The 19,868-nt window shown below is 49.9% G+C and overlaps 1 protein-coding gene across 2 annotated transcripts in view; it reads left to right on the top strand.

Moving 5' to 3' along the window:
* The window catches only part of BCAR3 (BCAR3 adaptor protein, NSP family member), a 110,290-nt gene that overhangs the window by 68,917 nt on the left and 21,505 nt on the right, over positions 1 to 19,868 (top strand). For both annotated transcript variants that reach the window (XM_040998839.1, XM_040998840.1), the window contains one exon: positions 19,244 to 19,372. In XM_040998839.1, the coding sequence (XP_040854773.1) occupies positions 19,244 to 19,372 (129 nt within the window). The remainder of the gene's footprint in view (positions 1 to 19,243; positions 19,373 to 19,868) is intronic.

The raw sequence follows: 19,868 nt of genomic DNA, 5'->3' as shown, positions 1-19,868 counted from the left end.
TGTTTCTGCAGGTGCTGTGGGGTCCACTCGGGGCGTGTACCTGGCACAGGCAGGATGGGGAGGGGCAGGGAGATAAGTAAGTTACCCTGCGTGTGTGAGAGTTCACCTTTGACTTTCATCTGTTTCCCTTCTCCAAAGTACCGGAGCGCTTCTGAACCCACGTTATAGCCCAAGGGCTTGAGCATGGGTGGAGTTCCTGGAACATGGTTTCATTGGAAGCCACCTTTGGTTGGTGGGGTGTGTGTGGCAGAGTGACAGTCCTGCAGGTTTCCCTGAGGCCCATCCTCTGTCACTGACAGCACAGGTGCTGGCAAGACATCGTGGTGCGGACAGTGTGGCACATACACCCTCAGCATGACTGCACATGGCAGGAAAGGCCTCCCCACATGACCAGCCCTGCCGGCTGCTAATTGCTCACTTATCTTCTGAGCTTGCTGGGAAGAAAAAAAAAAGCCACAACATTTTTTTTTAAGAGCTCATAAATGCATTCCATTGTCCATCTGGGAGTTGCTGGGGTCTGGTCTCCACATCAGGGGAAAGACATGCTGGATAGAGGCTGTGTCCCCGCATCCTCTTACCCGCAGATCCCAGAGCTTGGAGCTTAGCCCAGGACTTGTTTTTGTTGGAGGGGCCTAAGTGGGAAGCAGTGCTGGGGCTAGGATCCTGGGAAAATTCTGTCAGTGGACTCAGCACCTGCAGGGCTGTGGGAATGTGGAGCACGCCATGGGCTGGGGAGGATGCTAAAGGACTGGTGACCTCAGAGCCTGGAGGTCCCAGCAGCAACAGGTGTGAGAGGAGAGGCAGCAGAACACAGGGACTTACAAAGAGAAGGAGAGGGAGGGAGGGAGGGAGGGAGGGAGAGAGAGAAAAAGACGCATGAAGCGAGAGAGATCTTCCATTTGCTGGTTCACTCTCCAAATGGCTGCAACAGCCAGAACTGAGCCAATATGAAGCCAGGAGCTAGGGACTTCTTCCAGGTCTCCATGTGGGTGCAGGGCACTTGGGCTACCATCTGTTGCCTTCCCCGGCCACAAGCAGGGAGCAGGATGGAAGTGGAGCAGTTAGAACATGAACTGGAGCCCATGTGGGATGCTGATACTTGAGGGTGGAGATTTGGGCTTTTCTAAGAGCGGTCCGATGGTCCTATGCAAAGGACTGACAGGTTTGGAGCCTGGGTTCTCAGTAGCACATGACTGGAGGAACCATCGACAAGCCTCTCGCACAAGTCACCTGGTTATGCCCACTTGTTGCCCTCATTCCGGCATACCTGCTGAGGAGCATACGCAGAAGTAGCTCTGTCCCTGTTGTGGCAGGTGCAGCAGCAGGAAGAGTGCATGACTTGTGAGGACTGGGGAGAAGTGCATCACTCTGCCTCCAGAGGAGATGGCCCAGCAGGAGGCCTGGAAGGCAGCAGCACATGCCCCCCACCCCACCCCTCCCTGTCCCAGCCTCCCCTCCCTGCCCCAGCCTCCCCTCCCTTAGTAGATTGGGAAACAGAACACGTGGGGCCTGTGTGCTGTGAAAAGAGGGGCTTTCTACCAGGGGCAGTGGGGAGTGAGGTGAGGGCTTGGGACAAGGTCTCAATGTGTAGGGCGAGTTTGGGAGTGTAGGCAGGGTCCCTGCTCACACATGGCTATATCTCCAGCCTTGCAGTCTCCCATCAGGAAATCCTTGCTCACTTCTCTACCTTCTCTTTGAGTCAGGTGATTGAAAACATTTATTGTAAGGTCCTGTAGCTTAACTCCACTGTGGCGGTTGGGGCCAGCAGGCCAGATCTTTCCCATATCAACCACTGACCTCACAGCCACAAATGTATCCACCATCCTTGCTTCCCTCCTCCACCTGCCGAGGATGAAGTATGTGTCTCCCTGACCCAAGCTGTTCCAGTTGCCTGTGCCTACAGCTGCCACTTCCCCAAGGATTCCTCTCCATTGACCTCTCCACTAGTCAGGGACTTCCTGTCTCTTTTTACCAGCACTTGCTGCCTAGTTTATGAAAATGCTTCCATGTCTTCCTTCTTGATCATTGTCTTCCTCTATTGTCTTCCATCATTGGCAGTCTCTTACATGGCCAGGTCCAGTGATGTCACCTACTAAATTATCTGTCTCATTTGCCTATTCCTTTCTATCTATCGGTGCCACATTAATCCAAGCCTCATCAGTTCTTGCTCAGAATCCCATAGTAGCTTTCCCATAATCATCCTCTTAAATCTTTACAGGAGGTCATAATCCTTCTTTTGATGTTTCTAGAGATGGAAGTATATTCCTTATGGAATACATTTCTGAATTTGCAAAGTCTAATGGCTTCAAGGAATCTTCTCATCTATGTCAAAATCTATGTACCCATACACCCTGCCTTGCTTTGCAGTTTATTGGGCATGTTAGGGCCCAGTGCAATGGCTCAGTTGGTTCGTCCTTTCCTTGTCAGAGCTAGATCCTATATGGATGCCAGTTTGTGTCCCAGCTGCTCCACTTTCCATCCAGCTCCCTGCTTGTGGCCTGGAAAAGCATTCAAGGACAGCCCAAAGCCTTGGGTCCCTGCACCCACGTGGAAGACCCAGAGGAAGCTCCTGGTTTCAGATTAACTCAACTCTGGGCATTGTGGCGATTTGGGGAGTGAACTAGCAAATGGAAGATTTTTTTTTCTCTGTCTCTCTTTTGTTTTTTAAAGATTTATTTATTTATTTATTTAATGTCAAAGTCAGATATGCAAAGAGGAAGAGACAGAAAAGAAGATCTTCCGTCCGATGATTCACTCCCCAAGTGACCACAATGGCCAGAGCTGCACCAATCCAAAGCCAGGAACCTTTTCCAGGTCTCCTACAAGGGTTTGGGCTGTCCTCAACTGCTTTCCCAGGCTACAAGCAGGGTGCTGGATGGGAAGTGGGGCCTCCGGGATTAGCACTGGCACTCATATGGGATCCCAGCACATGCAAGGTGAGGACGTTAGCCACTGAGCTACCATGCCAGGCCCTGTCTCTCCTTTGTAAATCTGCCTTTCCAATAAAAATAAATAAATCTTAAAAAAAGAAAATTTTAAAAATGGGTGTGCTAGTCTAGATGGTGAGCATGTCTTCTTTGAGGTCCTCAGCTGATATAAATGGAGACCTAAAATAAGATAGAAGTGATTCTGGATTTGTTTTTCCAGGGAATTGAACCAAGAATATTTGACCCATCATCTAGGAGATAATAATAGCCCAGGCCTTCAGATATTTTAGCATAGCCCTCAAGTTACCCTTAGGTCTTTTTTTATTTTGTACAAGCTAACCATTCCCAGTTTTTTATACACTTTGGGATACTTGAATCCTAATTTTCAGTCAATCCCTAGTTTTATAAATCCGAGCAAATCACGTACATGTCATGTTTTCTCTTGTGAGATGTAAGTAGTCTCACTTGCTATTCGTACTTTTCTCAGGAAAGTGTGTGCGTTTGTGACTGTGTGGAGTCTCTTGCTTCCCTAAGTCCCATCCCTAGTTCTGTGTCTGCCCGTGACAGCCAGTGTGGTGTTTGTCTTCATGAGAGGTGTGAATGTCAAGCACTCAGGGCTCCTCTTAGGGAACTTTGCCTCCAGAGTGACCTTCGACTTATATTTTGACAATGACTGGGACTGATTTTGAGCCAAAACCCATCTTGTGATGAGTCATTTATTTGACTTCAACCCTCTGTGTACTTCTGGGCTGGCACGTGATGCCATTTGTTTCCATGCGGCATTCTGAGACCCTTGTTATTTAAGCTACTGCTTAGGAGAGGGATACTTTAAAAGACGCTTATTCCTCAACCCCTGTTCCCAGAAGGCTCTCTGAATCTTGGGCTTTTCCTCTATGTTTTGGCATAGTTTATTTTCCCTTCCAACTGTATCTCCTAGGTTGTTTTGGTTGTGAAATATTTTGTTGCCTCAGTATTATCTGTTTCATTAAAGATGGGTTTTTTTTAAAGGATTGAATTAGAATGAAGTTGATTTTGATTTTATGACATCACTATTCTATTTACTTTCTTTTTCTTTTTTGTTTTTAAGATTTATTTTTTTATTATTGCAAAGTCAGATATACAGAGAGGAGGAGAGACAGAGAGGAAGATCTTCTGTCTGATGATTCACTCCCCTAGTGACCTCAACAGCCTGAGCTGTGCCAGTCTGAAGCCAGGAGCCGGGAATTTCATTCAAGTCTCCCATGTGCGTGCAGGATCCCAAGGCTTTGGACCATCCTCAACTGCCCTCCCAGGCCACAGGTAGGGAGCTGGATGGGAAGTGGGACTGCCGGTATTAGAACCAGCAACGACATAGGATCCTGGCAGGTGCAAGGCGAGGACTTTAGCTGCTAGACCACTGCGCCGGGCCCTTTATTTATTTCTCTCCACTGGCTCACACTTCAAACATCTGTGATGGCCAGGACTGGGCCAGGCTGAAGGCAGGATCCTGGAGCTCAATCTGGGTTCCCTGTGTAGGTGGAGTCTTGAGCCATCACTTGCCAAGATACACATTAGTAGAAAAGTGGAAATGGGAGAGGACCTGAGACTCAAACCTAGGCGACCCTGGTACAGAATGTGGGCTTCCCAAGCAGTGGGGAGTAAAGGCCTGCCTAGACATTCTCAGTGAATTAATTGTAGTTTCCATTAAGATGCTGTATTACTGGTCAAGGTTGCTGGCTTGGATCTTCTTGCTTTCTGAACTCTGGCCAGTGGGTCTTCAGAGCCTTCCATTAGAGTGTGCTGTAGCAAGGGCTGTCTGTTTTTCTTTCTCTGTAGATATTAACATTGCACATTTATTAGTGTAATCTTGCTGCCAGATTCAGTGGTTAATATTGCACTCGCATTGTTCAGTTTAACCCATGTGCCACCCTCTGAGAGAGCGAGACTCATTATCAGAAATCACCTGGGGAGCAGAGTGGCTTACATGCTCCAGTCGTCGAGGTGGCCCTGTAAACAATATAAGTGCGGCTCGGGGGCGTGGCCAGTCCTCTTCCCTGGCTGGCCACATCCGATTTCCCACTGGATGCAGTCGCAGTGCAGTGCATCTGTAATCTCTGCCGACTGCTCCAGAAAACATCCTCTAAGTTCAGTCCTTAGGAAGTTCCTCCCCTTATCGCTTGGGGGCTTTGAGCAGAGTGAATGTTCAACTAGTAGGCTACTGGTAACCTCTTTTTTGTTTCTAACAGTGAAAGCTGAGACCTCCTCCTCCCAGCTGAAGGTTAAGTGGCTCGGAGGCAGATAACGCTTTGTCAAGATCCTGAGACTCAGGACCAAAGGAGGGGAGGGGCGGAGCAGGGGTGACAGTCTGTGGTGGTGATGTCTCCATCACGCCGTAGGACTAGACGCAGGAGAGAGGCCCCGTTTGTGGATGCTGGGGTGCTGCCCCCTTGGGAGCCCAAAATTCCTCCTGCTGCTTGCAGAGAAAAATCACTCTCCTTCTATGAGAAGTAAGCTTCAATCCTTGGGTATTCCCTCAGAATAAAACGGAGATTTCAAAGCAGTAGCCGCCTGATCCTGCCAGGGTAGGAGTGTGAGAAGAATCAGCCCAGAGGATGGTGGGATAAGAGGTAATGGCAGCTTAACATCAAAGCGAGCCGTGAGTGCCCATCAGGAGGACTCTGATGTAATTAGTTTGGCATGCAGGATTAAGTTTCCGCTGCCTGCTTGAAGGGTGCTGTACCTTATGACTCCCAATCTACACAAATTAACATTAAATGAGTCTTTTTAGTTTGCACACACAGAGAGCAAAATCTTCATGGGAAATTCCGCTGAGAGGCTCGTCCTGTTTCCTATTCATGATTTCTGGGCTTCTCTTGATAAGAGTTTGATCAGGTTTGAAAATGAAGCACATGCAATCTCTTGCATTTGGGCTCTTGAGGGGCTTTTGATGGTATTTCTCCTGTCTGTACTAGGCTCTGATGGCCCTTGTAGCATCCTTCATCTGTGCAAAAGGAAACTCAGATCCAGGAGAAAACACAGCATCTTAATTTAACAGCAAATTGCAATTCAGTTGTTAATGGCAGTGGAGTGGGAATCTGTTCTACAGTGTGATAAATCAACCAGGTCTAGTTATAAAGTGGAAAAATGGCACCAAAACCCATCTACAGGTTCCTTGCTGAAGATGAGAGCCTTTCTAGGATTTGGAAGAGAAAAATTTCTATCTCTTCAAGGCACTTAGATATTTGCATATTAGATATTAAAACATCAGTTGAAGGGTTTCAGCTTGCTGAAACGTGCTGAGGTTTTTACAGAATCGCTTGGCTACTGATCCTGGCCCCTATCTCAGAAGGGTCGAGAAACCCTCACTGAGCTCAGGTCAGGTGGCAGGTACTGAAGATTCAGCAGTAACACGGGTCATTTGTGGCTGGCTATCCTCTGCCAACAGGCATGGCATGCTTCTGTCACTTCAGCATCTCCCAAAGATCTCCCAGGAAGATGGGTTGGGCCAGTGAGCACCTGGGTTCCTGGGTTTAACTGGAAACATGGTGTGCCCATGACTGTTAGACTCATGTGTGAAAACCAGTGCCATGGTTGTGTCTGCAGAACTGTGGAAACTGGGGTGGGTTATGTGTGTGAGTGAGGAAGCTGCCCAAGAAGGAGGCCATCAGAGATTTAATGGTAGAGTATGAAGGCACAGGCCAAAGGCTAAGGGCACAAGGGAGGCAAGCATCTTCTCTGGTCAGGAGACCCAACATGGTCAGGAGAAGCCATGGGGACAGGCTGCAGGCCTTCTGCTGGCATGGAGGTTATGAATTAGAAGGCTCGGTACAATGGCTCGGTGGTTAAATCCTCATCTTGCAAGTGCCAGGATCCCATATGGTGGCAGTTAGTGTCCCGGATGTTCCACTTCCATCCAGCTCCCTGCTTGTGACCTGGGAAAGCAGTGGAGGATGGCTCAAAGCCTTCAGACCCTGAACCCGCATGGGAGACCTAGAAGAGATTCTTGGCTCCTGGCTCCAGCTGTTCACTTGGGGAGTGAACCAGTGGATGGAAGATTTTTGTCTCTTCTTCTCTCTCTAAATTTGATCTGCCTTTCCAGTAAAAATAAAATAAATCTCTTTTTAAAAGCTTCAAGAAATTAATGCAGAGCCTGGCATAGTAGTCTAGTGGCTAAAGTCCTCGCCTCACATGTGCCAGGAGCTGGTTTGTATCCCAGCTGTTCCACTTCCCAGCCAGCTCCCTGCTTGTGGCCTGGGAAAGCAGTCAAGGATGGCCCAAAGTCTTGGGACCCTGAACCTGCATGGGAGACCCGGAAGATGCTCCTGACTCCTGGCTTCAGCTAGGCTTAGCACCAGCTCCTGCAGTCTCTTGGGGAGTGAACCAGCAGATGAAAGACCTTTCTGTCTTTCTTTCTTGAAATCTGCTTTTCCAATGAAAAGAAATAAATCTTTAAAAAACAGAAACTAATGTAAATGCTTATATATGTGTGTGTGTATATATATATATACATACATATGTATATGAAATGAAAGAAGAAACAGAAGAAGAGGCATTGCTCTTGCCACCAGACACCGTGTTAACATCTACGGGCAGCTGCTGCAGTCAATGCATGCAGCCCTGATGGCCCTGTCTGGGCAGCTGCCTCCTTGGAGGCAATACCACTGCACTGCCCATGTCCAGACCACTGACCAGCTACCCACCAGGTGAGGTCAGGCCAAAAGGCCCAGGTTGCCTGTGCACCTGTGCATGCCCATTGGGTTTTATTTACCAAACAGGAGAGATCAAATTTAAATTTGTTCTTTTAAACTTAATCCTTTTTGTCAGTTTTGGCTTTTGTCCCAGTTATTAGCATAAGAAACTATTAACATCCCAGTGGGAAAAGTAGAATTGGTGAATAAAATGTCATTTGAATTATAATAAAAATAATTTGTATGTAAGGCAAAAAGCCTTAGTGTCAGGAAAAGGTGAAACAGGGCTAATATGCTAATCGCTTCATTACAAGACTTCAGGGTTGCAGTTGCCACAAATACCATTCCTGTTCTTTCTGTTCTCCTTCAGATGAAAACATCTAAAGGCTTGTACAAAAGGTGACCGACTTTCAAGTGGCTGCAGGCAAGGTCAAGAGTGGCAGAAATACTTGGAAATTCACTCACTCTTGGAGCTCTTGATCAATCTATTAGGTCCTGAATTGTAAAAAAAAAAAAAAAAAAAAAAAAAAAACCTACGGGGTCTTTGGAAGTTCTTTATGGACTTTGGTTGTAAACTTGGCAACTGCTTGAACCTCAGCACAAGGCAGGTATTCAAAGGATCTGAGCTTCTAAGTTCTCCAAAGAACTTCGTTTTGGGGTGGATTTTCTTTTGAGCTGATCCCAAAGGCGGCAGCCAGCAGAGTGGGGCTTGTAGATGGTTGTTACCCATCATGCCCTTGGAAGGGGAGCTCAGTGTCTTCACACCTTTACCCTCGCTTAGGGACAGTGGTGATGCTCCCTGCAGGTCTTGCCTGTGGGGTTCCGTGGAGCTGCAGGGATCTTTTGACCCATTTGGCCTAACATGGACTGCCTGGTGTAGCTCATGGCACACTTCCACAGGGCTTCCCACCCTGAGTCTGTAACTGTGGGGGGCTTTGCTTAGAAATGAGACCAAGTGTGTGTACTCAATGACCCAGAATTCCAGGCCCGCTCGCAGTTGTGTTTTTGATCAAACTTTCTGAAAAGAGATTTCTGAAAACCTCTTTGACCTGTGGAGTTATTTGGTATGACCTGATAAGAGAGCTAGACTGTTGTTGACGTCCCACTTAATCTAATAAGCCCTTCCAAGGCTGAAGAAAGGGAGCTTTTGTGTGTGAGCCCTGCTAGCATTCCGGGTGCTGTGCCCAACGCTCCTGCCTCTGAGGACAGCTCAGTAACCCACCCTTCCCTGCCCACCTCCCTCCTCCCCGCCTCCCTCCTCCCCACCTCCCTCCTCCCTACCTCTCGCCTCCCTGCCTCCCTCCTCCCCTCCCTTCCGCTGGTCTGTGCTGGCACCCCCTTTTTTTTCATGCACACACGTTCCTTTCTTCTTTTTCTTTATTCCAAACTAATAGCCAGCCATAATCATAGAATGAATAAATAGCCAGAAAATCTTTTCCAGTTTTACAATTTAACAAAGAATTCTGGGCCCGGCGCGGTGGCGCAGTGGTTAAGGCCTTACATGCCCCAGGATCCCATATGGGCGCCGGTTCTAATCCCGGCAGCCCCGCTTCCCATCCAGCTCCCTGCCTGTGGCCCGGGAAAGCAGTCGAGGACAGCCCAAAGCTTTGGGACCCTGCACCCGCGTGGGAGACCTGGAAGAGGCTCCTGGCTTTGGATCAGCATAGCATCGGCCGTTGCGCTCACTTGGGGAGTGAATCATCAGACGGAAGATCTTCCTCTCTGTATATCCACCTTTCCAATAAAAATAAAAAATAAAAATCTTAAAAAAAAAACAAAAGCAAAGAATTCACCCACTACTGAGTGTGCCTGGTCCTGAAGCATCTATAATCTATCTGCCAGGAATGCTGTCTTGTGTTAAAACACCAAACCTCCTGGCTCTCTCCCAGCAGCTCTGTCACCTGTGAACTTTGGCCTTTGGGAGCCCCCTAGAGCTAACTACCTGCACCTGCTAATGCAGGTTCAGTAGCCCTTACCCAAAATGCTCAGAGCCACTGGTGTTTGGGGATTATTTGCATATGCATAATAAAATACCTGGGAGACCTGAAGTTCATTTATATCTCCTGTACAACCATCCACTCAGCCCAAAGATAATTATGTTCAAGAGCTTCAGTGTCGCGGAGTTTCTCCTGTGACCCATCCCCATTAGTCAGATGCAGAACTCTCTGCTTGAGTCACATCAGCACTCAAATGTTCTGGAATGTTCAAGCATCATGGATTCAGGCTGGGGATGATGTTCTGCCTGTATTGAGACACCGCCATCACAGGAAAATGTGTCGTCTTACAGATGGTCAGCTTTCTCCTGCATGGATGGAACTATTCCATGCCATTTAAACCATGAGGAGCTGTGGACTTTGAATTGTAATAAGCAACCTTGTACCTAATATAGAGGCTTTTTCTTGATTCCATTAAAATGAAATTGTCAAAGCCTGGTTTCTCTAAAACTTCCTGATGGATTTTGTACAACTTCAACAGTTTTTTAATTTTAGCGATTGGTAAGGCACAAAGATCTCCCATCCACTGCTCTGCTCCCCAGTTGTCTCTGACAGCTAGCTGGGGCCAGCATGCTGAGGCTTAGTGTGTGCCCTCAAAGAGGATGTGCCCAGCAGGCCTGAACCTTCATTGCACCCCACCTTTAGTGGGGTCTGCACCCCCTGAGATAAAGTCAGACTATCTTGGTTTGGCTTTCAAGGTCTCCACCTTTCTTGTCTGAGTACCCTCAGTCCCTAACTTGGGATCCAGCCACTGTGTACATGCGGCGCCTCCGTGTGGGTTTCTGTGTCTGCCGACTCATATGGTGGAGGTGTGGAAGCAGGGTGGAAGGGACAGTTATATTCAGGGGGCTGTGGTAGGTCCCTGCAATTGGGACCCTTGGCATCAGGACATATTAGCAGGTTAGCCTGGAGCAGATGAAGCTCTGAGCTTTCTCTGTAGGTGATCAGAAACCCTTGAGGACACATCTCGTATTTCCTTAGCTCTCAGTAGCCTATAGACCCAAATCCTGAACATTTTAATGCCCCAACTCTATAGATGGATAGACTTCCTGAGTCACCCTCACCATCTGCCCCACGTACAGTCCTCTGACAGTTTCCTCTGGGAGCCCACCAACTCCTGTTGGTGTGTGTACAGTCCTGAGGGGGTCTGGGTCTCTTGGCAGAGTAGAGCTGGATCCTGGGCTGTGTGCGGGTTCACTGTAGGAGGAGGGCCATGGTGCTGTTCACCGGGACTACAAGGGATGTGTTCACATCTCAGGGACCTGGGAGGACCAGGCAGGATGGGGGGCATGGTCTGTATCCTGCCAACCCCTAAGACCAGTCCTGACCCCTGGCGAAGGGGAAACTAGGTAGGAGAAGCCCCCCCTCATTTCTGTGTGTGGGAGGCTTCAAAAGACGTTGGAATTCATGCTGGGCCAAGCCCAGGGCACCCTGAAACTTAAGTCCTTGAGCCTGAGGTGATTCAATCAGCCTGGTGGGAATCTAAGTGGCAGGTGTGGGGACTAGTGGGACAGGAAGTCAGGAATTATTGGGAGGTCTCTGCACAAGTTTAAGATCAGAACAACAGTCGTATGAGTGGGGAATCACATGGGGATTGGCAAGAGCTCAGATCAGAAATTGGTTCCATCAGCAAGTCAACTTGGAGGGTTCCAGTTTGGGTGATGAAGGCAGAGGAGATATGGGGGCTAGGACACGGGAGAGAAGCAGACTTTACAGAGAGGCATGTTCAGTCTGTTTTCACACGAGCTCTCACATGGATTCTAGGAAATAGCCCCATGGGTTCCACCCCTAAGGTCTGTAGACGGAGCTTTGGGCATCATCAGCACGTTTCAGGACTCTGAACTGGCCATGCGCCTCCAGCCCCGGACCCATCGTGCCTGCTCTACTCACCACAGCCACACCAATGTACCTTCTCACACCTGTTGGCTTCTGGCAGAGCTGTTCAGTGACTGGTTGTCTGGAATGTGGAGGTTAAATCTGTCAGCCTCCCATTCCACGCTCTCTGTTTCTTCTTGCCTTCCTGCTCTGGTCATGAGTGACAGGGATGTAGCTCACACTAGCTTGGGTCACAGGGGCATCTGTCGCAGACAGCATCAGCAGGAGCTTGGGGACATGCCCGCACCTGCCAGGACACCTTCCACCTCTTGTTTCTCTTGGTCTGCGGTTCTCATTCTCTCAGCTTGGCTTCTGACCCACCTGGCAGGAAACATGGACGTAAAACACCGCCAGAGTCGGAGTGCCTTCTTCCAGTGTCATCTTGGGATTAATGGCAGTGGCTGGCAGGGGGGCTGTGAACACTTGAGGTGAAGCTGGAGCTCTTGGGAGGGGGATGCGGAGAGAGCATAGCTCTGAGTTATATGTGTGTGCGTGTGTGCACCTCACATACCTGTTGTACCTTGCACCTGCTTCTCGCAGCCACAGCCTCCACATAGCCATGTCCAGCTGCTCCATCTCAGCTCCAACATGCTCCACACACCTTCCCTGACTTTCTCCCTAGGATTTATCCTCTGGAGTCACCCCTGATTTGCCAGCCCCTCCACTCTCCCACTGCCCTAAAGCTGGTCCCACAGCCTTGCTGGGGACACAGTGACTTTTGCTCTTTCCAACACAGGAGGAAATCACAGGGCAGGGAGGTGGTGCCACTCACAGGGGCTGCTGAGCTCTGGGTCGGGATTGGGGTGCTGCGATCCCAAGGTAGGAGGCTCTGAACTGAGCTCTTTTGGGAGATGGGGGACCAAGCTTTTCCTCCCTGGCTCCCATGTTGCTGCCAGGTCGTCATGTGGCACATTTGCCACTTCGCCTTTCTTTGCCACTTCCTGGGACCCCAGGGCCATTGTCTTTCCTGGTGAATGGTACCATTAAACATCCTGTGGGAATTGAGAATCTTTTCTTACAGGCAGGGATAAAAATCAGCATAAATCCTAATGTAGGCGCCATGCTGTTTGGCCACTACAGTGGAAGTGGCAGCTGCCCCTGGGGGTTCTGGCAGCACCTTGCTTCTCACCCCTGTCGTCCAGCAGGGTCCATTGTGCAGCCTGATTGGCATTGCAGCCTCTGCACCCACAGAGAGTCCCCCCCGCCCCCAGTCCCCCCAGGCTGCAAGGGTTTTAATTGCTTCAGGAGCTGATGGGATGCAAGCTTCCCAGTTCCTCAGGGTGCCCAGCACGTCTGTAGAGCTGGCACCGCGCCTCCCTGCAGCGTGCTCTCCCCTGCATTTCCTGACTGGGATGCATAGCCTGCCAAGTATGGACTTGCCAGGGCCTGTGTGGCTGCAAAGCAGTTCCTCCCAGATCCACGGGATGCCATGAGTTTGCAGGTTGGCACCCGGCAAGCTGGGACCAGTCCTGGCTGTGTGAAGGGGCTTGGGTGGCCAGGAAGGCGGCGAGTGTCCTGCAGAGGACTGGAGAAGTGTGTAGGCACTCAAGACAACCCAGCCACTCTCCCTGAACTGCCACCCCCACCCTGCGACATGGGCCTGCAATCTGCTGCTGCTTTTGTGGGGGGACTGGATTGGGGCCATGCTGATGGGGTGCCATGATGCCAGTCACCAGGGCTGCATACCTGCGTGCTGAGTGCTTTACCGATACTAACCCATCGTACCCTTGTTTTCTTGCCTCTGCGAGCTGGTCGGTGGCTCCATAGCCTGTGGATGGAGGAAGCTGGTTTGCATTACTCTGAAACACCAAGTGTGACATCTGTTGACATCAAAGTTATTTTTTTAAAAGATTTATTTTTATTTTATTACAAAGTTAGATAGGAGGAGAGACAGAGAGGAAGATCTTCCGTCCAATGATTCACTCCCCAAGTGACCTCAATGGCCAGCACTGTGCCGATCCAAAGCTGGGAACTAGGAAACTCTTCCAGGTCTCTCACACGGGTGCAGGGTCCCAAGGCTTTGGGCTGTACTAGACTGCTTTCCCCGGCCACAAGCAGGGAGCTGGATGGGAAGTGGAGCTGCTGGAATTAGAACCGGTGCCCATATGGGATCCTGGAGCATTCAAGGCGAGGACTTTAGCCACTAGGCCATGCCTCCGGGCCCTGACATTAAAGTTATTAAAATGCCAGCAATGAGAAAAAAGTTCAACTGGATTCAGATAGATTATAGTAATATTGCAGGAATTTTTTCTTCATCTTTCTTTTTTTTTCTTTTCTGTTTTTTTTTTTTTTTTGACATTTTTCTAACTTTCAGGGTCACATCTGCCCTGGTATTCAGTTTTTCTATGGCTCAGATCCCAGTGCTTCTGATGGGATTAAGATAAATTTGTTTTGTTTGTTTTTTTTTGGGGATTAAGATAAAATTTTAAAAGTTGAACTGTGTGAGTAGGTGATTGTGACTGAGCAGTTACTACCCCTCCCCCTATCTCCTTTCCCTCCTTTTCTTGCTGGCTATTTTTTTAAAGGTTTATTTTATTTTACTTGAAATGCAGAGAGTTACAGAGTGAGAGAAATATCCCATCCACTGATTTATTCCTTAAATGGCTGCAAAGGCCAAGGGTGGGCCAGACCAAAGTCAGGGACCAAGAGCGCCATCTGGGTCTCCATGTGGGTGGCAGAGTCCATCTTCAGCTGCTTTCCCAGACACATTAGCAGGGAGCTGGATCAGAATGGGAACAACTGGAGGCCTGGTGTGATAGCGTAGTGGTTAAAGTCCTTGCCTTGCGCACGCTGGGATCCCATATTGGCGCCGGTTCTAATCCCAGCAGCTTCACTTCCCATCCAGCTCCACTTCCCATCCAGCTCCCTGCTTGTGGCCTGGGAAAGCAGTCGAGGACAGCTCAAAGCTTTGGGACCCTGCACCCATGTGGGAGACCTGGAAGAGCTCCTGGCTCCTGGCTTCGGATCGGCACAGTACTGGCCATTGAGGTCACTTGGGGAGTGAATCATCGGACGGAAGATCTTCCGCCCTGTCTCTCCTCCTTGGTATATCCGCCTTTCCAATAAAAATAAATAAATCTTAAAAAAAAAAAAAAAAAAAAGAATTGGAGCAGCTGGGATTTTGAGCTCTAATATAGGATGCCAGGAACTCAGGCAGCAGCTTAACACACTGTACACCAAGATGTCCTTAATTGTTTAAATGAAGGGCATGGCATCTCTTTCTGCCGCCCATCCTGTGCCAGCAGAGTTCTGCTTCCAGAAAATATCTGTGGGTCTGTTTCAGGCCAGCTTTGAAAAAAAGCCGTGTCTTGCCTGTGTTTCGTCTTCTGGTGCTTGTAAGCTGATTTGGTTCCTGGAATGAAGTGGCTTAGAGCCGGGGGCAGAATTCTACCCCTGAGCCAAAGTTGAGCAGCTTCTCTTCCTCTGGAGGTGGAGCCCGCAGCTGCCGCGGGGAGAGCTCAGGGTGGTCAGTGCCTGCATTGAGTCCACAGGAACGCACACCTGCCCTGCCTGTCACATCCTTCCCCTCCAGTTGGGAAGCTGGGAAAAGGTGAACTCAGACCTGCCTTCCAGAAATGAGACTGGCATCAGGGACAAATGGAGAACCTGACCTTGGGTGGAGGCATGTTCTTGTAGTGTGGCCTCCGTCAATGCCAACAGCATTTGTGTGTGACTTAGCTGTTCCTGGGCTTGCTCATGGTCTCTTGCACTGCTGGTTGGTGAACATGCAGTTCCAGGGGGTTTGGGTGCTGCATTTAGAGTCAGTATAAACCTCCTCAGAGAGTACAGCAGCACCCTTTGTTCTGGGTGTCATCAACGCCTGCTGACCCCGGCCAACACAGGGACTGCATGGGATTGAGGCCAGCTGGTCCAGGCACTCCAAGACCAGAAGACATCTCTAGAGACAGACATGAGGCGGGCTTCCTGGAGGAGACCTGGGATCTGAGTGGACTGCTCGTTCCTCTTGTCATTCCCAGGAGTTGACTTGGGGGGAGGCTGGGGCTGGCTGCTTTCCGCCGTTTTCTTTTATGCTTAGTTTTGGGCCACTACATGTCATGATGGTGCGCGTGAATACTTTGTTTCTGGAATTGGCTCTGCAGACTGGGCCTGAAAACTTGGCTAGGCCATGGGCAAAATGGTTGTAGCGCATAGAAGAATGTGCTGTCCTCTCATGTGGCAACAGAAAGGGCTGCTCCACCCAAGAGTTGACAGGTTGCTCAAGCCCAGGTAGGGTGTGTGTGTGGGGGGGGGTGGGGGGATCCAGTGGCATTCTGTCCAGTGTCACAGATATTAATGTGGTGACCAGTCCTAGGGAGCAGGAAGCTCATTTCTGATCCCTGAGGCACACGGCCATCCATCACAGCGCTCTCAGATATAAATGGATACAGTTCACCGAAAACTTCCTGTGTGGTCACCCCCCACTCCCATCAAAGCACTTATCTATAGCATGGTCAGCAGGATTAGAGCCTCGTAAAACACAGGCCATGGGGAGAAACAATAAAAATTGCATTAACACACGCATATGTCTAAAATGGTTCACTGAAGATTCTAGAAGTCACCCACCCCTCTAACAATTTCCTTCCTGCCAATAGCTGCCCTTAGAGCATGAGGTGCCTGCGCTCCTGGCCCTGTGTGGCCTGTGACTGCCTCAGCAGGGGCTTGCTCACTGCCCCTCTCCTCTTCCTTCATGTCCTCCCTGCGCCCCCCTTTCTTTGTAAAGTACAAGGCCATTAGTTGTACAACTTTCTAACTGTACACACATCACTCAGGAGCTGAAGGGCATGTTTTCTGATGGTCCTGTGGCACAAGTTACTTGGGAACGTCAAAATATTTTTTTTAATTAAGAGAAAAAGTGAGTGAGCCTGTGCACAGTCCAGTCAATGCCCTCTCAATTCTCTCTCTTTGGTGTTTACGAAGACAAGGGCTGCCCAGGACTAGAACCAAGAACTTAACCCAGGTCTCCTACATGGATGGAAAACTGCAAGAATTCTGAGGATCTGGAGTCCGGCACAGTGGCTCAGTGGCTATATCCTTGCCTTGCATCCACTGGGATCCCATATGGGCACCAGTTCATGTCCTGACTGCTCCACTTTCCACCCAGCTCCCTGCTTGTGGCCTGGGAAAGCAGTCAAAGCCTTGGGACCCTGCACCCTCTTGGAAAACCCAGAGGAGGTTCCTGGCTCCTGGCTTTGAATCGGCTCAGCTCTGGCCATTGTGGCTACTTGGGGTGTGAACTAACAGACAGATCTTTTTCTATCTCTTCCTCTTTGTATATTTACCTTCTCAATAAAAATAAATAAATCTAAAAAAAAAAAAAAAGAAAAAGAAAAACCAGGGTTCTGAGGATTCCTGTGGCTGTTCAGCGCTGGCACCAGGTGAGCCTAGGGTGCAGCGCAGGGCTTCAGGCTGGAGGTGGCCAAGCTGGGACTCCTGGTACAAAGCCAGCTTGGCTGTTGCTCAGCTCCCTGTGCAGGGAACACCCCAAATTACAAGCATCAGTAAGGGGACTACATGTGAAAATCCTTGAGAGAGTTCAGAAGAAAAAGGAATTTCAAAACAAGGTTTTTTTGGGGGCCTCCTACCCAACAAAGAAAGGCCCATGCATGGTCTTTTCATAATATACATTTCTACAAATTTGAAAAAAAAATGATTTATTTGAAAGATGAGAGAGAGAGAGAGAGAGAGAGTGTGTGTGTGTGTTTCCATGTGCTGGTTTGCTCACCAAATGGCTACAATAGCTGGGTCAGTCAGATGGAAGCCTGGTCTCTCGCCGTGTTTGGCAGGAACCCAAGAACGTGGGTTACTTCCCGCTGCCTTCCCAGGCACCTCAGGGAATGGAGCTGCTGGGACTTGAACCAACACTCATGTGGGGGAGGTCCATGTTGCAGGCAGTAGGCTAACTCTGTAGTGCCACACTTCCTACATTTTTTTAAAGATTTATTGTATTTTTATTTGAAAGGCAGATTTATAGGGAGTAGAGACAGAGAGAAAGATCTTCCATCCCCTGACTTATGGCCCAAGTGGCCGCAATGATAGAATTGAGCCAATCCAGAGCCTGGAACCTCTTCAGGTCTCCCATGTGGGTGCAGGGTCCCAAGGCTTTGGGCCGTCCTTGACTGCTTTCCCAGGCTACAAGCAGGGAGCTGGATGGGAAATAGAGCAGCCAGGACACAGACCCACACCCATTATGGGGTCCCAGCAGATGCAAGGCAAGGATTTAGCCACTAGGCTATCGTGTTGGGCCTCCCTAAACTTTTTTAAGTTCCCCTTGCCCCCAGCTGCTGCCACCATCTGTGTGAATTTAAAACATGCGCTTCTCCAAAATAAGTTTACCCTTTGCATTCTATTTTCCATGGGTTTTCTGAAGTGCCCTGCTGGAAGCCCTTGGGCCAGCCGTGCAGGGCCCATGTGGTGGCTTGATGATGCAGTCTCTCTTGGGCCTTCTGGTCTACCTTCACCATAGCTTCCTGTAGGATGGAGCTGAGGCTGCAGCCTCCACAGCACACCTCCCAAGCCTGAACAGCATTGTGGTTGCCTTTGCTTTGTTTGGGAAATAACCCGTGTGGACACCTGTCTCTGTAAAAGGCAGAGATGGAAGGAATGCCAGAAGCCCAGCTGGAAAGGGGCTGCCAGTAATCTAAGAAAGGGGCTTCTCCCGGTCCATGCAAAGCTGTTGATGGTCTGTGTGAGCAGGGGTATTGCAGCATGGCCAGCCCGCCCCCATGCCTCCTTTAAACAAACTGTGAGGAGGAAGACAACTTAATGATGAAGTTGGGATCCCACCTTGAAGCTGGTCCCTCTGACTGTCCTCCATGGGTGCCCTCCAAGGCCAGCCCGTGCAGGTCAGTTGGAGGTCAGAGTCAGCCACCGAGGCCCAGTGTACTGTGCTTCACTGAGCAGGAACGAGGACTTTTTCCTTGCTGAGGTGTCCAGTGGTGTAAGGAGGAGTAACTCTGGGACTCCTGAAGGCGCTCAGACAGCAGGATGGGAAGAGCTGGGCAAGGGTCCAGGTGGAGGCCCCTTGGTGAAGGGGGTGTGATCCTGGAACTCCCTCTGGAGCCAGCACCCCTTGGCCATGGCTGCCATGCAGTGCGCCCAGCCAGCCAGCCATTGCGCAGCTGTCTGAGGCGAAGGACCGATTCGTTGGGATCTGAGTTTCCATTTCCAATCTGTCATGCAAAGGACATTATTAGAAAACAAAATTTTTTTAAAAACCGATATAAGGTGTAAGTTGTGTTCCTAGACTTAAGAGACATCAGATGACTAAAGGTTTCTCAAGACTAACTCAGTTCCTGTACTTGAACTTACACTGGCAGAGAGTTCACAGCCTTTGTCTGCAGCGCAAGCGGTGTACTTTGGGCCTCCTACCCCAGAGGTCCAGGTTCTAAGGCCGGTCAGAAACCCCAGCCTTCCCAGCTCTGTGTGAGAACGAATCTCAAGGGGAAGGAAGAAGCCCCCCAGGAAGAAAGCAGCCTGGCTTTGCTGTGTGTTCATTCTGCCTCTCTCTTTCCCTCTCCAACTCGCTTTTACCTGAGTCGACTTTCTTATCAAGAATCACCACGTGCAAGTGAAAACTTTATTACCCCTTTGAGCCAAGAAGGGAAAGGTCGCAGCTAATTGTAATCATTATCCAGACTCCCCTACCTGAGCACGGCTCTGGGCATGCACCAGGCTGATTAGCACGGTGGTATGCCAGCCAGGCGGGCGGCCGACTGCAGCAGGCATGCCTGGCCTGGCCTGGCCCCAGCTGACCGAAGTCTCTGTTGACTCTGTGTTGCAGTTCTCCAAGGACAGACACATCATGGACAGGACCCCCGAGAGGCTGAAGAAGGAGCTGGAGGAGGAGCTGCTGCTGAGCAGCGAGGACCTGCGCAGCCATGCCTGGTACCACGGCCGCATCCCCCGACAGGTACCTTGCTCTCTGCCCTTCCAGGGTGCACCTGCTGTTTTCAGGGCAGACAGAATGATGGTCCTTCCCGAGGTCCACGTGGGGGGCAAGCCCCTGAGTAGCCTCAAATAGGTTCTTTAAAGTGGCTTAACTGGCCCAGTCTCTGAAGATGGAGACCTTGGGTCAGGAACCCAACATTTCTGCATGCCCAGTAAATAGAGGAAGGAAATGCCCTGTGGCCAGCAGGAGGCAGCAGCCACAGGAGTCACAAACCTGAAGCAGCAACCCTTTCCTGCTGTGGTTCAGATGACTGAACTCATGGCAGGCTGCCTGTGGCCTCCTACTGTTGGCAGCCTGCCGCCTCCTGGCAGCAGCACTGCACTCCAGAGGAAGTGCAGGACCACCGCCCAGCAGGACCACCTCCTCCCTAGAGAGCAGGCTCGGTGGGACTGTCATGTGGATGCTTGTCATATATATATGTTATACATTTTCATGAATTCAAACATATATATATATA

The sequence above is a fragment of the Ochotona curzoniae genome, unplaced genomic scaffold, assembly GCF_017591425.1.
Source record: "Ochotona curzoniae isolate NIBS_2020 unplaced genomic scaffold, NIBS_Ocur_1.0 scaffold_1037, whole genome shotgun sequence".
Classification (NCBI taxonomy): Eukaryota; Metazoa; Chordata; class Mammalia; order Lagomorpha; family Ochotonidae; genus Ochotona; species Ochotona curzoniae.
The sequence above is the reverse complement of the archived record's forward strand: the minus strand, read 5'-3'. Positions and strand labels throughout refer to the sequence as shown.